Source organism: Hippocampus zosterae, chromosome 10 (assembly GCF_025434085.1).
Source record: "Hippocampus zosterae strain Florida chromosome 10, ASM2543408v3, whole genome shotgun sequence".
Lineage (NCBI taxonomy): Eukaryota > Metazoa > Chordata > Actinopteri > Syngnathiformes > Syngnathidae > Hippocampus > Hippocampus zosterae.
The window spans coordinates 18,073,228-18,095,083 of NC_067460.1; the positions used below are offsets into that span (position 1 = coordinate 18,073,228).

Here is a 21,856-nt window from a genome sequence, read left to right on the forward strand (position 1 = left end):
ATGCGCACAAACACACACACACACACACACACAAGATTTACCTGCTTTATTTTATTTAAAAAAATAGTGAAAATGAGACTGATAGGGTGCAGTGTATATTAACACAAAAATATATATTACTAACATGTACAAAGACACACAAATGGTTGTTTGTTTTTTTTCTTCTCGACACTCCTCGGATCTACTTGGGACCTGTCTTAGATCTACCGGTAGATCAGGATCTACCTAATGGGCACCCCTGGTGTAGAAGATAAATGTTTGTGTTGTTTAGGCAGATGCGTGCTAGTATGTCACAGGTGAGTGTATGTCAATGATGTCAAGCTTGCATCGATGAGGTATAGCCGATCTTTCCATTGATGCTGCACAGCCGATACGTATTTGATTTGGAATCCACATTTTCCAATTCAATTGCAATGTGAGGAGACCAAATGTATCCTTCCGCTGTTATGACACACCTTGAATTTTGATGAGAATCTGGGTAAGGGTGCAGAATAGAAAAGGTTTTATTTTTGAAAATTTAGGCTCATGAGAAGTTTGTCTGATAGAAATAAAGTCTTTTTTTTATTTTGTTAAAAATAAAAAAAAATTGATTCTTGCCTTTTAATCAGGAAAAGGTGCTTTTACTTGTTTGGGGACATAAAACAAATGAAACTGAAAAATTTGGTGTTGCTTATTTCATATAAATAAGGGGGTGCGGGACTATATTTGGAGATGAATTTCAATGGACAAGCGATAAAATGAAAATGAGAGACTCGGGGAAAGTGAATGACTGTCAATCGCAGCTGAGCCCACGAGCAAACAAAATGATTTCTTATTTCTGCATAAATAGAAGAAACACCATCCAGATATCAAGGTGCATTTTATTAAATGATGATTCAATTACATGAAGTCAACATCAGCATCCCTCTTTACAAAAGACGTTAAAATTGAAACACTTGGGGTAAAAAAAAAAAAAAAAAAAAAAAAAAAGTCATTTTGTACAGCCAACTGGAGAGAAAGCCTGACGTGACCCAAATCCAATTCATTCATCATCATGGGGCTTGTGGATAAAACGTGACCCGTTGACATTATTTACATTCTGTAACACGGAGGTTGACATGAATGGTACGCCTCGCGGCAAATGCCGTAAATAACGATAGATTCATATATTAAGATCTGTTGTTTATAAAATAAAAGATGCGTAATACACACGACGGACAAGTATTTTATCCACGGCCTTGGCTTTCAGCTAAACACACCCTCGTTTTTGCACAACCTCCCCCCCCCCCCCCCCCAGAGCAAAACGGGATCTTTTTTTGCTCGGTCAGGTTCATGTTGATGGGTGCTTTCTTTGGTTATGATGCGGTTGAATGCGACCTACTGCTGCTAACTGGAGAGGTTGGAACAAGTGTCAACAAAAGAGTCTATCATAAGGAAGATGACACATTCTACTGCCATCCGTCTGGATTGTATTGACGTCCGCTTTGTTTTGGATATTGTGCAGATGGATCAGAAACTGTGCCATTGGCAGTAACCCTCTCCGCTGGGAAGAAGCGGAGACTCAAAGCCCACTGGGCACTTTAGCTCATGCACACTGTATATTTGTGGTGTCCGCAAGATGGAAAGTCTAATGGATTCTCTCATCTTTAAAAAAAAAAAGGGCATTTCCATCAGCGAAGGAGTCGATTCAATGAGGACTATCGAGTACGGACAAGAAATAGGAAAGAAAGAAAGAAAAAAAAACAATTTCAGGGCATTGCGGAGACTAACACGCAGGTCTTGCTAGCAAAACCGCTTCATGTAGCCAGCTTCATGATGGAGTGTTAGGACTACTCAGACGCGACAACAGTTAAACAGCAACCGAGATGGAACACATAAAGGTCACCCACTGGAGTGTAAAGAACAAAAAAAAAGACAACACGGTACTAAAAAAAAAAAATGACAGCTGGATATTACGCCAGGAGATACTGATCATTGCCCTGGGAGTCCGTAGCAGGTCCTCGTACATATGTCTTTGAGCGTACATGTGTGAGTTTGACGTCGATGAACACAAAAGTCATGTCCGCTAAAGTCAGTCCATGTCAAAGAAATCATTTCCTCTGACGTGAGGTTGCACAGACACGCCACACCACCATGTGGATTATTAGCTTTTTAGCATCCGCAGCGCACTTCATTGTGCTGCTGCAAATAATCAGAAACACGATAAGCCCATGAAACCTTGTCATACTGTGGCCGTTTCTGTGAAGCGCAGTCACAGTTTTGGATCGCCCGCCATCCAACTGAAACTTTCTTATCTGTTGAGCCTACAAACGAGACTTTGGGAACCACCAGAAATCTGCAGGGAACTTTTGAGCGTTTCAAAGCAAACGGCAAGATTTGACGAAAAGCTGATGACGGTCGAGCTAACGTGTCTTTTAATTTGGCTGCCCTGAGGTGGACCCAGCCAGAAGCCGTCGAAGCACCCGCACGACTGGAGCACCGTCTTTCCCTTGCCCCCCCCCCCCCCCCCCCTCTTCATGTTGAGTGAACGGCCCCGCTGAGCGTCAATCTCCCCGCCCGCCCGCTGTGCTCGGATGTCTGTGCCAAGCGTCATCAGTGGCCCAGCTGGCACCGCCCCGATCATGTCGATTTGCTATAATCATCTTAGGTCATCGCTAGCGACGGGAGGGGGGGAGTCGGTCAGAACAGCCAAGCAAGGCTGACTGCTCGATGCGTTTCCTCCGAGTTGATTTTGGTGTTCGAACATCATAAAGATCCGGAATCAGGTTTCAGTAAGAAAAGGAGACCTGTCGTCTCATTCGCGGTCAAAAGGTCATCTACCGCAGCTCCCAGCTTAGATGTCGGCAACTTGAGGCGTGTCGCGTGTGAGTGTCGGTGTGTGCGAGAAGGCGTCATTGGGGTGGGGGGGGGGAGGAATGGGCAGGGACTTACAGAGGTTAATGGTATATCAGCCAAACCAAAGTCACACACTCACCCACTACAACCCCCTAACGCCCTCCCCGCCCTCCCCAACCATCCATCCATTCACCCAACCCTCTCCCCTTCCACTGTGTTTGTGTCCTGGCGGGCTCGTCGCTCAATCCCAGCCGTTGTCCTTGATCATGTGGGCCAGCTCGATGATGAACTTGCCCTCTTTATACTTCTGACTGCTCTCAAAGGCATGTTCCTGGGGCGGGGGGAGCAAAGACAGGACAGGGCGGCTGACATTTCATTCACACCTCAAAGACACTACCGGTATCACTTTTAGAGCACTGGTAGACACCAGAATGCAGTGGGTATAAAAAGTCGACACACCCCTGTTCAAGGTTGGGCTTTTTGTCATTCAAAACAATGTGATCAAGATGAGTTGATTCTAAACTGGATAAAATTGCTTGACTCATTTTCCTGTCACCGTCAAATTAGAAAAATAAGATCCAATATAGCGGTGGATATTATACAGGGGGAAGAATAAGAACTGAACTTTTTTCATATTGTAGGTATGTTGACAAGAGGTCAAGCTAGAGGTTATTTAAAATAAAATAAAAAAGGAACACTGCGATTGGCTGGCAACCGATTCAGGGTGTCCCCCGCCTACTGCCCGAAGACAGCTGGGATAGGCTCCAGCACCCCCCGCGACCCGAGTGAGGATCAAGCGGCTCGGAAGATGAATGAATGAAAAATGAATGAATAAAAAAGGAACAACTGACTCAGAGCAGTAGATGCACAACGTAATTCAATGTACGTCACATTCTGTCATTGAAAGTACATTTAAAAGCAGTAAATGGTAAAGTGATTTAGAAGATAAGTTAAGAAATTAAAAAATAACCCACTCAAATTCCTAAAAGAGTGTAGCGTGCAAGAACAAGATTTCCAAAGACGCGATACTTTTGAAAAGACCTTAATCCTTGCCGTGGCAAAAGAGCAGTTTTTTTAACCGGGATTGAAAAGCATTTTCACTTTACATGTATGTTTTTTAAATCTTTATGCGTTCATATTATTCACTCTGATGATAAAGAATATCAGCAAATTAGGGGAGTGTACTAAAAAAAAAAACAAGCTTTTTTAAGGGTGACTTGGGGGGCGGGGCATGTGTCTTACTCATGTGATTTTACGGTACAAGTCATTAATTCAAGAGGTGAAATAAAAATAACAGATGTGATTGCACAAGTGTGAACACCCTCTAATAACTGCGGTGTGGCTGCGTTCAGAATGAAACAATCACATTCTGGCCAGAGTGAGGCTGCTTTCGAAACTGTCGTCATTTACATCAAGTCCCAGGTCACAAATTCCCACCACATTTTAAAAGATGGCATTTGGTGTAGCAAGAAACCCAAACTAAATAAACTGTAGTTTCGCAACCGAAAGTTCCAATTAGAGGATATACTAGTGTAATTCAGTTTTTTTTGGGGGGGGGGGTAACCCCTGTCGGTCACAGAAGTGTCTTTGACTGTGGAGTCTGTCTGCCTTGTTTTGTCTTTGACTGTGTGGATTTGGAGTGGCATGATCATATTTCTGCTCTATAAGGGCAATGGGTCAAGGTCATCGCCACAGACCTTTGATGACAGCAGAAACCCGACACAGCTGCAACTGATATGTATGTCATTACCCCCCACCCCCACCCCAAGCCCCCGATTAAGTACTATTACGTGCATGTGTGTATGTGTGTATGTGTGTGTGTGTGTGTGTGTGTGTGCACTTGCCATGTGTTCTCGACCATGTGCGCATGGGACGGGAATAGAACCTCGGTTGGGAAAAAAAAATGACGACTCGTAAGATTAATGAAGGAAAATGTTTATGCTGGGAACGTTAAGAGCTGGAGGTGAGGCCCAAGCGGACGGTGAATAGAACCTTCTCAGGCGCCAAACAACAAGGATATTGTGTACTTGTGCAGGGCCACCTTCGAGGAAGACTCTCACGTGCCCACAGTGTAAATTCTCACCTCCGTGCTGACAGGGTTCACCTCCGACAACTGCACTCAATCAGCTCTGCTGATACATGAAAGAAGATAACATGCACGCTTCCTAGTCAAGTCCCTTTTTACATATCACCAACGCTAAATACGTACCGCATATGGATTTTAACTGGGTGACTCTCGTTTCGATCGACGACATCTCACAATAAAGCGCGAGCAAACGTTGGTGCTCAAGGCTCTGCGTTTGATATTGAAAACGGAAATATGAGGCTTGGGTATTCGTAGTCGAGGTGAAATAAAAAGACAGAATGTGGATGTATGTAAAATAGTTGATGGTGGTTTCATAATCAAATAATATTTTCATGATTACATTTTTGTATTATAGTGTTCCCTCACTTTTCGTAGTGACACGTTACCCCCTTCCCACACACACATATATATATATATATATATGTGTGAGTGTGTGTGTGTGTGTGTTTTTGTTCAACCGAATGTTGCAGTCTCTTGTTACAGCAATATCGTCTCTCCAAAGGCCATCAGTTTATTCAAGTTAAATGTCAGACTTTATTCCCAACCTGCCAAAGAGCATCCCCAACGATATATAAAGATGCCTCGTCCGGAATACTGCCTGCAGGTTCACTGATCCAGAATGCGGCGGTGGTCCAAATATAATATGAGGTGCAAATTAAAATTAAGACGTGGCTGTTCATCATCTCGGAAACCTTTGACGCCGTTTGCGTGCGGTACTGAAAATCGGCAAAAGGGCACTCACATATTTCCAGCCCAGGGTGGTCTTGCAGTTCTCACAGTAGATGTCTGCTACAGCGTGTAGGCCTGTAAGCAGAACTCTTTCCTCTGCAGGACCACACCCCACGTTCACCCTAAAAGAACAAGAATGGGTCCAGAGAGAGAGAGAGCAAGAGACAGACATGGATGAGTTTATCTTGATCTGTTTCATACAGAGTGTAATGTGCACAGAGTGAGTGAGTCACTCAATCCCGCCCACTCCCTCTCAGAGCAGAGAACTGGTCTGCCTACAATTGACTTGAACGGCCTTGAATTTATCTGACAATGACGGCCCCCCCGAGGCAGGCTTGCTCTGTCTACACCGCAGGCGTAAAACAAAAACAATGTGCCAACCTGCTGGAAGCGCATACGTTTGCGAACTTCCTTAAATAACAACCATTCATTCATTCATCTTCCGTACCGCTTGATCCTCACTAGGGTCGCGGGGGGTGCTGGAGCCTATCCCAGCTGTCTCCGGGCAGTAGGCGGGGGACACCCTGAATCGGTTGCCAGCCAATCGCAGGGCACACAGAGACGAACAACCATTCGGACTCACATTCACACCTAAGGACAATTTAGAGCGTCCAATCAGCCAGCCATGCATGTTTTTGGATTGTGGGAGGAAACCGGAGCACCCGGAGAAAACCCACGCAGGCCCGGGGAGAACATGCAAACTCCACACAGGGAGGCCGGAGCTGGAATCGAACCCGGTACCTCTGCACTGTGAAGCCGACGTGCTAACCACTGGACTACCGGGCCGCCGTCCTTAAATAACAGCGTATGGAAAATTGCTATTCTCCCAAAGGGTAGCTCGCATCGGCGCTCAAGTTAAGCCAAATTGAAAGCAGATGGAGGCAACAAAGAACAAAAGACGGACACTCACACAGAGTTGAACAGGTAGGCTCTGCCCTGGCTGCCCTGGAACGACTGCAGAGGCGAGAAGAAAGCAATGAGTCGGCTGTGATACACAAGGAGCCTTTCATATTGCGGGAAGAGACGCTCACAGAAGGTATTAATGAAAACCATCAAAGCCGAGCGGTTCCGGGTCATTTATCTGCTGCGAAAGAAGTGTGTGCGTGCTTGGCGAGTGCCGCTTTCATTGCACATGTAAAACGGACTCATTCATAATACAACTCAATGACCATCTTAAAATATAATCCATCTCCAGGAAATACAGGAGAGAATATTGGACATATAGGAGGCTGATCTGCTATGTACTCGTACAAATCCACTGTGTAAAATATTCCTTTTTTGCAATACTTGCAAAAGTGAAGCCATGTGAGCTGGAACTTTTTAAGCACATCTGTAACCCAAGTGGTTTCCCTTAATGGCCGTAATGTCGTTTAAATGCAATCCAGGTGCACCAACTGTTGCGCAATGCGTGATGTCACCGCCGTCGGGTTACCTTGGAGATGAGCTCGTCGTGGTTGGCTAGGTGGGCCCGGCAATGGATGCAGCTGTATGTCCGATGGCAACTCGGTAGGTAGGCTTGGAAGGTCTTGGAGCGCGTCATTCTGACCATGGGCGGGGTTGGCGGGCGGTGCAAGAAGGGACTGCCGGCCCAGGTCGGCTCACAAGGGAAGCACCGCAGCACACAGGTGAGGGCCGTGGTGGGCGGTGGGTCGGGAGGCAAACACCTGCAAAGCAGAGAGGGACGGGAGAGCTCATGCTGCCGCCTTAACCCTTTCAGGGACAGCGGTTACGATAGTGGACAGCTTATCGTGTCATCGGGTTACTGGGTGCATGAAAGGGTTAGTTAATAACCCTCATGTTCCCCCGCCTGCATTTTTACTCGTGTCGTCAATTCTGCCGCATGTTTTTATCTTTTGTCGCATGTGCATCTTGAAGCATTCTTCATTCCATTGGCGCTTGAACACGTCGGTATTTGAGGGCTAAAGTCTGTTGTTGTTGTTGGATTTTTTTTTTTTTTTGAAGATTGAAACAATGTGTCATTATTTGTAAATACTTCCACGACATTTCAATTGCAGAGAAAGCTTATGAGCATTTTAGTACAGCGGATGATCTGGTTTAGTGAATGCACAAACGCATTCTTCGACCAGATCATCTGGACTGTTTATATGATTTTGGGGAGGATCAAACTTACGGAAGTCGGTTGCCATTTAGCCTTTCTTAAAATATTCATGATATAATATTCATAAAATATTCGCTTGATCCCCACTAGGGTCACGGGGGGTGCTGGAGCCTATCCCAGCCGTCTTCCGGCAGTAGGCGGGGGACACCCTGAATCAGTTGCCAGCCAATCGCAGGGCACACAGAGACGAACAACCATCCACGCCCACACTCACACCTAGGGACAATTTAGAGTGTTGAAACAGCCTGCCACGCATGTTTTTTGGATGTGGGAGGAAACCGGAGCACCCGGAGAAAACCCACGCAGGCCCGGGGAGAACATGCAAACTCCACACAGGGAGGCCGGGGCTGGAATCGAACCCGGTACCTCTGCACTGTGAAGCCGACGTGCTAACCACTAGCCTACCGGGCCGCCCTGTATCCATATACATGCAGACAAAAAGAACTCCAATAGATTTCAAATTGCATGCACGCGATTCTTTCAAGGAGAAGCGGCTGGCTCAAAATAAATAAATAAAATAAAATATAATAAACTTTTATGTACCCTAAGTTTCAAGCTGACAACAACTCCTGCAGGCTCGAGCCATTTCCAGACCCCCCCCCCCCCCCCCCCCAGCAGCTGCATTGGGGTGTTTGTCCACAATTGCAGGCACACTTCCCATTCACCCAAACCAATGCAGGCAGGAAAGCTAGCCCACGTCCAAGTCTAGCATGAGGCTGCAGAGTTAATCTTCTTAGCTTAACACAACTGTGAGCCTCACGCTGAACTCGCTGCATGATACCAAATAGTCCAAGCCCTTAAAATACTTGTGTTGCTCGCCTGGGTGACTGAGATTAGTGAGCTGGCCAGGACTATTGCAACAATAAGAGAATTTATGGTGAAATTTGCATGCAAAAAATACACAGTTTGTTCCTGTCAAATCAATCACAAGATGCAATTCTACTTCCCAGCAGGCCATCCATTTGCCAAGTGAAGAATGTAGCAAAGGTGAAAAAAAAAAGGGTACCAGTATTTGTATCTGCAGTTATGTGCCCAGCCCTTCGTGTGTGAAATTCATGTTTGTCCATTTCGGTCGCCCCACACTTGCGCTCTCCTTATCGAAAGGCCTCGCCACACAATTGCATTTGTTTTTCCTCTGCTGCCACTGTCTATTCATCAGTCCTACCGCATGTCGTTTGAGGTCACCGCATTGGTCGTTCTGGTCATTTCGGAGTGTCATCACAAAAGGGCTACATGCCATGAGTCTCACCAGCCGAAAGGGCCCTTGTATATCCCAACAAAAAAACCCTTTGTTATATAAGCGACTGATGCCACCGCCGCTGCCGTTTGCGACGACGATCAGAGCAAAGCGAGGGATGCGAGTCAGACGGGGACAGAGAGGGGGAAGTACAAGTGTGCATCGAATGCTGCGCACGAGCTGCACCCACGAGCAGCAAATCAGCACTTCACCTTCTTTCATCGTGTTCCCCGTTTGGCGTTACCCGAGGCATGCAGCAGAGTGACATCACTGAGCCTCGTGGCACATCAAATGGGCACAGCTACGAAATCGCAAAATAATGTCTATCGTGCTTTCTTAATGTCAACGTTTACTTAATGTCAAATTTCATAAAAAAGTAAAAGGAGAGCGAGCGAGACCAGACGTGTAGTTTCGAGACAGTAGCAATGACCTGACAACGGGAGACAGAGCTGGAGGGGCCATAATTGAAGATGATAAGATTCTCTCTGAGGGCGGCAGGTTCAGGAAAAACAGACCGGAAGGTTTGGAGACACCGAGGAACGACTGAGACGCAGGAGTTTTAAAATATACAGAAGAGGGACAGTGGCTATATCGGGAGAAGGATGTTGGAAATGGAGCCACTATTTTCCAACAGAGTCCGAGCGCAAGTGCTTTCATTTGAGTACACTGTTATACAAGCCGTACACTAACAACAAAATGTGTTTTCTTCAGCGAAAAGAGATAACGAAATTATTGACCAAAACTTGAGAGGTGTACTCACTTTTGCCATACAGGCCTATGCGGTCACAATGATAACATCTGATAATAAGTATGCTCTTAAATAGGCACCTGGGCAAGTGATGCAAATACGGCGAGGCTGCAAGTTTTTAGACAAACATTAAACTCGTGTTGCCCTTCAAAACGTTTTGGAAAAGCCTGTCCAAAACTTGCGCAGGAAGGCCTACCTATCACATCAATCAAAATACTGTACTTAAAATGATGAATTGGTGGGGACGCTGAAGGCCTGCACTGAGTGTGTGATGCCTACTGTATGAATCAGGTCACACAGGCAGTGGCACACTTTATCTGGGCCAGAACTTCAGCCACCACACGGAGCCCAGATGGCAGGGATGCCTGAGCTCAGCAATCCTGTGCGCGCCCACACGCACGCAGGCAGACACACGTACACACACACACAAACACACGCTGCCATACAACACTGAGTTGAAGATTTGCAGTGACCTGGCAGGTGTAGTGAGAGGGTTATAGGATCACTTGCATCGATCACGTATGGTTGAGGTAATGTGCAGCGTTCGCGACAAATAGCCGCGTGCGCGCGCACTGTGGCGCACGCGCCTCGGACAGACGCCACAAAACAACATGTGAGGATCAAGTGGATGACAGTGTAAACCTCTTCAAATATCAAAATTAATTAATGCACAAGAAGGCAACAATAAATAAATAGCACGTTAAGGGGAACACCAGAGTCCCGACTGTGTTGATACATAATCAAGCACGATAGACTTGATGAGCTGACATCGACACTGACTCTTAACACAAAAACTGTGATTAATACAGTGTGTAATAAGAAATTCACTGAGATAACAACAACAATAACAACAACAACACGTAGCAATTAGTTTTACCTTTGTGGGGGAGAAAAAGGAACCTACGCGTTGCCTGAAAAACGTCGCACCTCCTCGTTTTCTTCGTGACAGTGCCAATTTTAAACGTTAATTTGGGCTTCTTCCAAGGTGAAAATGTCCTCTCAGCTTCTTGTCTTCCCGTCTCTTGTCTCTGCTCTCCTGGGCCCGGGGAAGTCGTGCATAGACTCAATGTTTTGACGCGCAACGATGCCCAGCACAGTTCTAGAGGAAGGTAAAGAGTGTAGAGACTGCCAGCCGGAGCAAGATGTTTCCCTTCCCTTCACTTAACGTCACGGTAAACGCTTAAAAAAAGACCTACATTGTATTTTCTCCTGATAGTAACATATACACTCTATTCCATGATAATTATTTTTGTATCAATGCTAAGAAAAACTATAGTTGCGTTTGTCGTGTGTCGTGTGACGCTGAATCGCGTCAAAAATCTCGGGCAAAACGTTTTAAAGTGTCACTGGTGAAGGTTCAACCTTCCAGCTTGTCTGTTTGATCTTTGGCAAGGGAAGTATTGAAGAATGATTGGCATACCAAAAGGCCAATCATTTAAGTGAAACAGCATAGCAACATCGCGCTCATTGGTTTAGAAAGACAGTTTGTTAACAACTAGTTCGCTGACTTGGACGTCCACGTTTTACCGAATCATCGAGAAGACGAAGTAGATTTATAAATGTGATTTATGAAGAACCGTCTTCTTTCGGTGTTAAATACTATGTTTTATGGCCATGACGCAATATTTGCGATCTGTAACTCCAGAATGTACCGTACTCAGAAGACTGCTAGTGCTAAATCCAACTTTCTGTCTCCCCCTCGTGTCGAATACGTGACCAGTTTCTATAGCGACGTCATCTCGCGTGTTAAATTGAAAATACCAGTTTCTACAGTGGTGTGATCATATTTACACAGGAAGAAAAAAGATTTGCCTCTGTCAGAAATGATCGTGTACATATTTATTTTGTCGAAAAAACACCCGAGATACCACAAAACTTTGTCACGCCTACAACCATGACGAAGTGAGTCTGTCAAAACAGATCAAATCACCAAAACACACTCGTAAATCTTCAAACGTGCATGCATCAATGACACAATATAATACAAATAATGTAGACAATTTCAGTTGCTTTAAGATCTGAAATGCAAGTAGACGACAAGACTTTGGGGAGATGTACTAATCAATAAATACACAAATATAAAAGCTAATTTCATTGACAACACCAAATAGCAAAAACGCATCCAACATTACATTCAATCATGACTCAGTGCTTGGTCGCCTATCTGGATTGGAGAATATTAGTGGTTTGATCATCCTCCAGTTGATTTCTTATTTTGTTTCTCTGCATTTATTTAGCAAAGTCAATCATTATTTTCTGGTCTCTTGACAAAATGTTAAGATTTTTTTCCAGAAAAAAAGACAAACACAACAGTGCAACTCATGAAAAGAAACGTGTAAATGCTCTTGCACATGGAAATGCCTCTTGAATTGAAATGTTATTCATTCAAGAAAATATCGCAGTAGTGTCCTTGAGCGCATGTGAAATTTAACTCGCCAGTGTTTGAAATTTAACTCGCACGTTAATTGAAATCAAATCTTGTCAGGACTGCCATTCCCGTCTCTGAAAACAGCTTTTAGTGCAGCTGTTAAGCCAGTCCTGTTATCAGTGCAAACGTGAAACCAGATTTTAAAATGAAACCAAAAACAAAACATCTGCCCATGAAGTAAAATGGGAGGCCAATTGTGATTGGCAGCGCCATCTGCCGGTGTTTTTGCGTGCAACATCTAATGCATGAGTAGTATTGCAAACGTTACAAATACATTCAAGTACTGTAAAATGATCGAGCTGCGGTTGTAACGATTACATAAAAGGTGCGTAGAGATTTAATACCTAACTTCAATGAGTTTTTGGGTTCAATGGTATTGCTAGTATAAAAATGTGCAGTGCTCAAACACAATTATCCTCGTTTTATGGCAGCGTTCAGGTGTAAATAAGTCACTGAGGCTTGGAAAGGCCATTCCGATCCAAGAAGTCTTTCAGCCTGGTGGGAAAATCTGTCATAACCCCTGTAGCTCCCAAGTCAAATGCCCTTTGGAAGTCTTCTTCATCGTTCAGCACCCAAATGTACACCTGAAACCACAGGCAACAGTTCTATTATCTTCGTGTATTTCTGAATACATACAGATATAATCACTGTTACTATTGCATGCAAGAAGAATAGAATGTTATTCATTAATTCATTCATTCATTCATCTTCCTAACCGCCTGATCCTCACTAGGGTCGCGAGGTAGAATGTTATTAAACGGGTAAATAATGATGTGTGACATGGTTTCCCTAAGCAAGTTGGTTTACTCCAGGACAAAATTGAACAAAACAACAAAGAGGTGAAGGATCAAATAACCTCCTAAAGCCTCACCTGTATTCCCCGAGCAGTGAGATGCTGGAAGAGCGCTTTCCTCATCAATAAGCTGCAAAGGAAAAAAAATAATTAGGAGAGTAGTAAGGGTACAAATATTACTTAAAAAATAAAAAGAGTAAGGGACCAGATAAAATAGTAAAGGATGATGTTAAGTGCAGCTAATTCCAACAATCAGACACAAAGGTGATTAATTGACTGACTGCCAATGGTGGTGAGTCAACTCACTTATCTGCAAGCCAGGTGAATAGGCGCTGACTCTTGCTCATTCTGTTCGGATCATAAAGTCTGTAAAGAGATATATTGATTTTTTTTTTTAAATAAGGGCTTTGATTGATTTTAAAATTAACAAATGGGCCAGGTAATTCTTTGACAAAGCAATTGCGAGATAAAATGGTTAAGTCCTGTGTTTGATAAGGAAAGATAAGAAAACCCTCATTTGTCTCACAAAGGAGAAATTCCTAATTTACAAAACTAGGAAAGGGAGAAAGTAGAAGAGACAAGTATATAAATAAATCGAAATATAAAATATAAGCATATTAAAAATGGATGAGTGGGGGTGAGTCCAGGTTTTCAGGACCATCTATTCAATAGCCTGACAAGTCTTGAGCAAAGGCAGTGAATGCTTGTGCATGAATGATTTAAATCATGCACATGAATTCAAAGAAATGTAGCTGCTGTGAAAGTGCACTATGGATAAACATGTTGTATTGTACAAGACCATACCTATTCATGTTTGTAGATTTTTTCTTTAAGGAAAACTAAATAAATGATTCAGTTTTGGATTAAGCCTGTAACATAACATAAAATGTGGGGGAAATGAAGCACTGTGAGTATTTCCTTCACTGTATGTGTTTTACGTCCGACAAACATTGTGTCTACTTTTCCAGACTTACTTGTTAACAATATTGGGCATTGGGATCTCCAAGAACTGTTCCTTTAAAGGAACAAAAGGGAGAAGACCGGTGTAGAAGAGACACAACAACTGCAACACTCTGGGAAAGCTAAACAACACAGGAATGCGAGGGTTCTGCAAAACATGAATCCAAAATGGTCAGAGATTGCTGCGGACTGTGGGAATGGCTTGTTTTGAAACTACCACGACAAATTTGACTGACTGGTGATGTGGAAACAGGAGACATACGGTACATACCTCTTTATAACACTTCCTGACTATCTGGTTGCTGGCATTGCCCCATACTGTAAGATTCTCTCTGTCATATTTTACAACCAGCTCGGAAACCTGCCACACAAATACAAAAATGACCAAAAACAGAATCTGAATGTAGAAGGAAATGTGTATCTGACATGGAGCTGTCAGAGACAAAATTAAAGAAGCTTTCATACTGATATTTGTTCAAGAGCGGATACACGCACATGCGCACGGACCTTCTTGATGAGTGTATCGTTGTTGACCTTGATGTCAATGTTGACAGGGGTGTTGGGGAATGCTTCAAAAACATCCTTGAGCAGAGGAATGCGTTTGTCCTCTCCCCCCTCGCATATACACTCTGTACACACAAGGACATGTAGATAACAAGGTCAGAAAGCCCCCCCCACCCACATAAAAATGGTTGTAATTATGTAATAGAACCTGCGTGGGATTTTTAGCGGTTTACAGTGACGGCAGTTTGATTAAGAGCTCCGATTGACGTATGAGCGTACATGAGAGTGCTCCAGCCGCAGACACTCACCCCTTTGAAAGGTCACATCCAGCTTGCAGAGGTATGGTGGCAACTCCTGCACAGAGCAAACAGCAGAATGTGGAGAAGGCGTGGAGACCTAAGGCCAAATATGGCGGTGAAGTACTGTGAGTAAGTTAGTGAATGACAGATAAGATTACTGGGAAAGTAAGTGTTTCATGTCAAGTGCGCTGTAGCCAGAATGGGAGAGTAATCTGAGAGTAACCATCTATTTTCGAGTTGGGTAAGCTGGAGACGATGATGGCAAATACAAGTGTGATGATGACAAGTAAACCTCAAACGGACTTAATAGCTTAAAACTTCAGGATCTTAAAATACTTACCCTATATGCCATGTCAGAGATGTAGGCATTAATACCAGTTGCTCGCTGCAGATGCGGGTCATGTGACACTACAACCTGCTCATCCTTCGTCAGCTGGCAGTCAAGCTCCAACATGTCAGTGCCAAGAGCCACGGCGCTGCGAGGAGCATCACGCACATATTTTTCAGCAGCAGACTTTCACCTGGCGCTGCGGGTCAAAGTTCAACTTACTGTTTGAAAGCCGCCATTGTGTTCTCAAGGTTCTCTGCTGCTCCTGGAACGCAGACAGGAGTCAATCAATTCAAATCAATCTTCTGTAACGATTTCTGAGTCTGTGCTTTAATATCGAAGTTCCAGAGTTGAATCAGAAGCTCTACTACACAAGTGTCTGTGCTTCTTAGTCCTGACTGACTACTTTTCCTACCTTGGGAATTCCCCCTCTTGATACGTATGGGATCTCATGACATTGAATTGGGATATTATTGCTGTCTTCCACAAGAACGAAATCATACGCACTGCTTGAGAGAGTACCACCGCTCACTTACCTCCACGATGAGAAATGTGCTTACTGTGGAACCTCTCTTTCTTCTTCCGATGCAGAAGAGTCGGGCATTTGAGCAACAACGCGGAGGTGAGGACGTAGCCCGTCACCGTGGACAGGACGTAAACCGCACCGTACATTACCTACCCTGCAACTGACGGGACACGCACAGATATGAGTTGTTACGAACCCCCTAGCGCCATACGTTCAACGGCGTGTACCTTTAACGCCGGTGTACGAGCCAAAATGAGTTATTTAGCATCCGAGTAAACCTTGTCAAATTTCCTTGTCCATTTCTGTACATCGACCGTTCTATCCCGGTTCTAGTTGATAAATGTCAAGATCTGTGTGTCTGTCTGTGTTCGATCAGCTGTGCGTGTGACATTCCGAGCAGTTGCTTGTGTATGGCTGTGTAGCTTTTCTTCTTCGTGGACTGCGTCAAGAACACAACGGGTCTTAGCAAGCAAGGCGCATTATCACCCTCTACTGGTTGTTGTGAGAAATGTTGATGTGAGCCACGGTTGGCTATGTGAACCGGTGCACTTGCTACCTTGGCCTTATCCAACTAAAACCACCATTATCACATAGCAGTTCAAGAAGGCTTCTTACAGTATAAGGTGTCTTCGGGCAGTAGGCAGGGGACACCCTGAACTGGTCGCCAGCCAATCGCAGGGCAAACAGAGACAGGCCGTCGAGCAGTGTTCTGTTTACATGAAATATACTTCTAAATATTATAGCCAAAGAGTTTATCCTTTTGGTCAAAATGACACCAGGCTTAGATGTTTTTCTTTGCAGCATTAGGATTCTGTCTTGCCACCTTACCTCATATCACAGATGTACGAAGAAATTGCTGTGTCTTGATAACATAATGATTCAATGTATCATAAACCAGAAAACGTAAGGTCGTAGTACTGGGTGAACATTTTCAATTGTACTTTGTACGTGTACATTTTGACATATTCCTTTTTAGACCAGTGGTATGCAGTGTTACCTTGTAGATATTACATTTTTTTTGTATCACATATTCAAAATTAAAATTTTATTATTAAATCAGACAAAACTGTATCAATATATCCACCTAATCTGTATGATTTATTCAGGATTAACTAACATTACAGCTATGTTTGACAATGCCACACAGAGCTAAACACAGAACAATGTCCAAGTTAGAATTTTCGCACACCAGTCAAAGTTCACTCGGTGCAATAAACTATCCGCGATAATGACATACACACCCTGACGAATAATACTTCGGCACATAATTATATTTAAAGCAAAGACTTTGGTGTAAATGGAAGGCCAGCAAATGACTCACAAAACTCCGCAAAATTTAACAGATGTTCTGCACCAGTGGGACTGCCTCGAAGAAGAGTATCAGCATGCTCAGGTAAGCAACAATGAGTAATCACCAACCATGCGTTTAATATTAAATAGCGCATGCTCACAGTTCTCTAGATGTAAAATTCCCTAGCAGAAAGCTCAATCACATCGACTGCACTGCATAATTTCCTGTGGTTATTGATGTTCTGTAATTCTGTTTTGTTGTCAATCAGGAGGCACACAGGCTATACCTACAAAAACTGGATGAAATTTCCAAACTCCAAAGGAGCTGCTCTTCCTCCATTTCCCGTCAACAAACAAGATTGAAGGAGATGTCCTCTCTTGTAAAAAAGTAGCTGTCACCCCCCCCCCCCCCCCCACACACACACACACACAGATTTCGCTGAAAAGGGAGGCTTTCAAACAGGCAAACAAATAGGCATACACTAAGACACTCAAACGCAGATATGCCGGTGGTGATAAGCTCGGTCGTGTTTTTGTCTCATCAACCAGGTGCAGCAAAGGACTGTTGGAAGAAGATGGCCTTGATGAAATAAGAGAGAAAATAAAGCTGCAAACCAATGCCCTCTTTGAAATGGAATCCTTTCTCCCAAGGAAAAATGGGTGACAAATTAAATCAACCACGCGAAAAAATATCAGTGTTTAGTCTATCGCTAAATACCAAAATATAGTGCTCGTCGTTAAAATCGTATTCTTACATTATATTCTTATTTATATTAAAAATGAAATAAGGACAAAGGGTCAATGTGATTGTATTTCAGGCTGTACCTCACTCTGGTTCTTGGAAATGTGAATGTCACTCTGCTCAGCAAACAGTTAAAGTAAGTGATCTTTTTTTTTTTTTCCCTAAAGTGGCGACCTTTTCTGGGTAAGGTTATGTGGCATAGTCCACAATGCTCCCAAAGGCATCTCACTAACTTCATTTTGTCCACAAAGTATTATGCACTTCCGGATATTTCTGCTTGTCACATTTTGAAAACTCATTACCAGATTTGCCTACAAAGACGAATATGAGAAGTTCAAGCTGTACCTCACTGTCATCCTGCTGCTGTTTTCCTTTACGTGCTATTTCTTTGTGAACTACAGGTAAGCATTTCCAGAAAAAAAATGTGGTCTTTCCCATATGTCAATGGGACATTTGCGTTTAATTTTGATACATGGCTTCAGATTTCTTGATGCAATCCTCAACTTCCTGCTGGTCTGGTATTACTGCACATTAACAATCAGGGAAAGTATCCTCATCAACAATGGCTCCAGGTCAGCCCGATACTGTGTACAGTTCTGAAGACATTTTACTTTTGAAAATTTATTTTGGAAGTTAATTCTCTCCATGTCTCACCTACGTTTCAGAATTAAAGGCTGGTGGGTTTTCCATCATTACATCTCAGCTTTTTTGTCTGGTGTAATGCTGACGTGGTGAGTAAACAGAAAGCCCTTTACAGCTAACGTGAATCGTGAAAGTTTTCTGGCACTCTCTGGTTAAAGTGTCCTCCCTTCTGCTCTCAAGGCCAGATGGCAACTTGTATAAGATTTTCAGGAACCAGTTCCTGGCTTACTCCCTCTATCAAAGTAAGGTTAAGTCTTTGACAAATTAAGCGATACCAGATTTTTCTTCAGATGTCATCAAAACATCTTCTCATGAACATGCAGGTTTTGTTCAATGTCTGCAGTGTTATTATCAGAGTGGATGTCTCTACAGACTCAGAGCGTTGGGTGAAAGACACAACATGGATCTGACCGTGGGTAAGGTTCACAAACACGGAGCTCGGTCACTGAATAAATATGCTCTCTGCATCATTTCATGTGGAAGCCATGTACAAAAAAAAATTAAAGTTTAGAATTCAGAACATGAACGTAACGGCAGATAAAGTACATGGGTGATTTCTGTTCTTAGAGGGATTTCAGTCCTGGATGTGGAAAGGACTGACATTTCTTTTGCCCTTCCTGTTTTTCGGTCATGTGAGTATACCGTCAGTAGAACATCCGCACATTGGTCACGGATGAGTTTGCATAAAAAATTATGCTTTGTCATGGTTTCGACATGATCCCACACATCACATGCATGTGGCTCATGTCAGCGTTCTGCATGTTGACATGCTAAGATCTATTCGGGTTTTACATTTGTGTGTAATATTTGGTGTGTCACTATTTGTTATATTTTTCTTTTCACGTAAAAACAAATACAATTCTAAGACCTCCTGTTTTCTTGTAGTTCTGGCAGCTCTTCAATAGCATCTCTCTCTTCAGAATGGCTCAGCTCCCAGACTGCAAAGAATGGCAGGTCAGCACTCACGCAATCCAATTTTCACTCCCTCTTCATTCATTTAAAAAGCATGCCTTACTCGCGGTAAGGCAACCATTTTGAGTTGAGATGTAGTTTGAATTCCCAAATTAACTTTTCGAATTAAAAAGCTTGTCCAGATTGCAAATGAATTGAAACTGTTAATAGCCCTGCTCCTGAATGCCTACGTACCTGACCATTATCTTTTTTTTTTTTTTAATTTAAAATCAACCAGAGCAATGATTCACCTTCATTCTGTTGTTAATGCCAGGTCTTGGTGTGCAGCCTTTGCTTCTTAATTCTGTTCACGGGAAACTTCTTCACAACTCTTGCTGTGGTCCATCAGAAGGTCAAGCGGAGGAATCAGAAAACAAAGATTCTGTGATTCAAACAGTACTAGTAGTTGATCTTGAGTAAGGTGTTGTGGCACACAAGTGAATCGTCGAAAATCATTCATTTTCACTCAATCCGTCCAAAGGTTGTTGTTTATTAACAAACAGAGCTTTATAGCGGCAATCAGAGCATCTTAATGGTCCTCCATTAGAAGGCAGAAATGAGAATAAACCCGTTTATAAGATATCCTTTATTTGTCCCACACTGGGGAAATGTACAGCCTCCAGCAGCAAGAATGTGGGTAGAAAGAAGAAAAAAACAAACACTGTTCAATTAAGTGCAATATAAATACAAAATTGATAAATCGCAATGCTTTTAACAATTGTTTTTCACATCATTTAACTATTATTATTATTATTATTGTTATTATTTTTATTCAGCAGCCTGACAGCAGTCGGTAGGAACGAGCGTCGGTATCTCTCCTTCTTGCAGCGCAGGTGTAACAGTCTCTGGCTGAAGGAGCTACCAAGTGCTGTCACTGTTTTCACCATTGTCAAGTGTTTATCCACCGCTTGCACAACATAACAAGTCACGGCTTCCTGCGAGTATCAACATTGTGTTTAATTTAACAGGTCCAGACAAGCCGATCATTATTTCTGTATTTATAGTTTTTTTTATGGAGTTTTTGTTTAGCCTTTTATCATGAGATCTTTACAATATAAAATTGGTGATTTGGTTCAATAAAGGTCGGGAAACACTGGATTGGTGTGTTAGATATCACAGCATGTTTTCAAAGTCTATATTTGAGACTTGGTTTCTTTATGAAATCATCCATTATCTGAAGCACTTTATCCTGACGAGGGACTCGGGTATGCCACCTGTCTTCGGGCAGTAGGCGGGAAATCGAACACTGCACCTCTGCCCTGCTAGACGGGTGTGCCAACCAGTCGTCTGCGTGCCGCCCACAACACAATGTTAATTTTTTTATTTTATTTTTTTACAGTAAACAGAAAGAGGTGAAAACTGGTTGAGGTCTAATTTGATTGACACTGTGTGTTTTTTAAAGGTGCAAATAATGAGGAGAACGTAGGGGAACCTGAAACATGGAGCATGAACAACTGGCCACAAATTCTAAAAAGCAAGATATTTGCTGCCCATGGTCTTAGTTACGATAATTGTTTGACAATGTCGGTTATATGCGAAAATTCATAGCAATGGCGTTGTGTCTTGTGCCGGCCTAAAACAAAAACAGGTTCTGGAATTCAAAAAAATTGAGACTTTAATCTGAAAAAAAAAATCCACATACAAATTGTACTTTTCAGTTATTATTTTTAGTTATAGATAATTTAGGATGGATGGTTGTTCGTCTCTGTGTGCCGCTCGATTGGCAGCCCGAAGATGGCTGGGATAGGCTCCAGCACCTCCCGCGACCCTAGTGAGGATCAAGCGGTTTGGAAAATGGATGGATGGATGGATGGATAATTTAGCGCTTTCTGTTGTGCAGTTCACAATGTTAGCAAATTATGCACTGGAAACATGTTTTCAGTCTTGCCAATGGTAGCCACCTAAACAGCTACATTAGACATGTGACAAGATTTTGTTCCCCTTCTTGTCAGTTTGGTGTGAACATTTACAGATAAAATGTATAAATATTATAAATTAAAAATATACTGTATATCGAACAATTTCAAGTTAAAACTTGAAAAGAGTATTTGTGTGCAAATATTTTTTTCTCTCGATGTGCATATTTATCGAAATGAGTATTGTATATCATGGAGCGTAATCATTTTGTTATTGTTGTGCTTGACTGTCTGTATTTTTAAACTATTATTTTATAAAGGATCAGAAATGGAATTGATGCCTCTGGTGAAATACAGAGTGTGAGTACTTTGACTGATTTTATCATGCATGACACTACACTTTTTCATTTGATGATGAGAGTTCACCGAGTTAGACTGGGATACTCTTGATGTGCAGTTTAGGGCGTGAGAGATGAATCATCATACTGGGCTATTCCTCAGATGTGTTAGGAATGCAAACATTTACAACATTGGGAGGACGACTTTGAGGCGTCAATGTCTAGTTTGTCAGGGTTACACAGCGTGTTGTGCTGTCCAGATTACATAACCATGAACCCTGCTCTCGAATACCTCAGCAGTTATATATCATGGCAGGTTACAATAGTCTAACGACATTAGGTAATGCTTTTTGTAGGGGTTTACTTCGAAAAGCGAGTCAGCTTTTTGGTGTTCTCTCCGATTAAAGAATACATCTGACGACACACACAGTCACGTGTATGCAGGTTTTTTTGCTAAAATCATATG

The 21,856-nt window shown here is 42.9% G+C and overlaps 3 protein-coding genes across 3 annotated transcripts; 1 reads left to right on the forward strand and 2 right to left on the reverse strand.

Moving 5' to 3' along the window:
* Positions 1–840: 840 nt before the first annotated feature.
* Positions 841–10,865, reverse strand: LOC127608405 (protein yippee-like 2). The gene is made up of 5 exons (XM_052077409.1): positions 10,611–10,865; positions 7,062–7,293; positions 6,540–6,583; positions 5,643–5,751; positions 841–3,145 (listed from the first exon to the last, which is right to left on the reverse strand). Exons 2-5 carry the CDS (start codon positions 7,176–7,178, stop codon positions 3,056–3,058), a joined length of 360 nt encoding a protein of 119 aa, XP_051933369.1. The 5' UTR covers positions 7,179–7,293; positions 10,611–10,865; the 3' UTR covers positions 841–3,055.
* A 694-nt stretch (positions 10,866–11,559) lies between these two features.
* Positions 11,560–15,875, reverse strand: gdpd1 (glycerophosphodiester phosphodiesterase domain containing 1). The gene is made up of 11 exons (XM_052077624.1): positions 15,799–15,875; positions 15,582–15,725; positions 15,268–15,310; positions 15,058–15,193; positions 14,727–14,772; positions 14,422–14,543; positions 14,186–14,275; positions 13,929–14,062; positions 13,261–13,320; positions 13,033–13,084; positions 11,560–12,745 (listed from the first exon to the last, which is right to left on the reverse strand). Exons 2-11 carry the CDS (start codon positions 15,715–15,717, stop codon positions 12,611–12,613), a joined length of 954 nt encoding a protein of 317 aa, XP_051933584.1. The 5' UTR covers positions 15,718–15,725; positions 15,799–15,875; the 3' UTR covers positions 11,560–12,610.
* A 301-nt stretch (positions 15,876–16,176) lies between these two features.
* Positions 16,177–19,609, forward strand: LOC127608505 (ion channel TACAN-like). Its single transcript, XM_052077622.1, has 12 exons — positions 16,177–16,964; positions 17,131–17,249; positions 17,411–17,521; positions 17,680–17,739; positions 17,909–18,004; positions 18,086–18,175; positions 18,269–18,334; positions 18,426–18,487; positions 18,569–18,661; positions 18,813–18,877; positions 19,131–19,199; positions 19,471–19,609. The coding sequence occupies exons 1-12, from the start codon at positions 16,869–16,871 to the stop codon at positions 19,582–19,584; spliced, it is 1,041 nt and encodes a 346-aa protein (XP_051933582.1). The 5' UTR covers positions 16,177–16,868; the 3' UTR covers positions 19,585–19,609.
* The last annotated feature ends 2,247 nt before the right edge of the window (positions 19,610–21,856 follow it).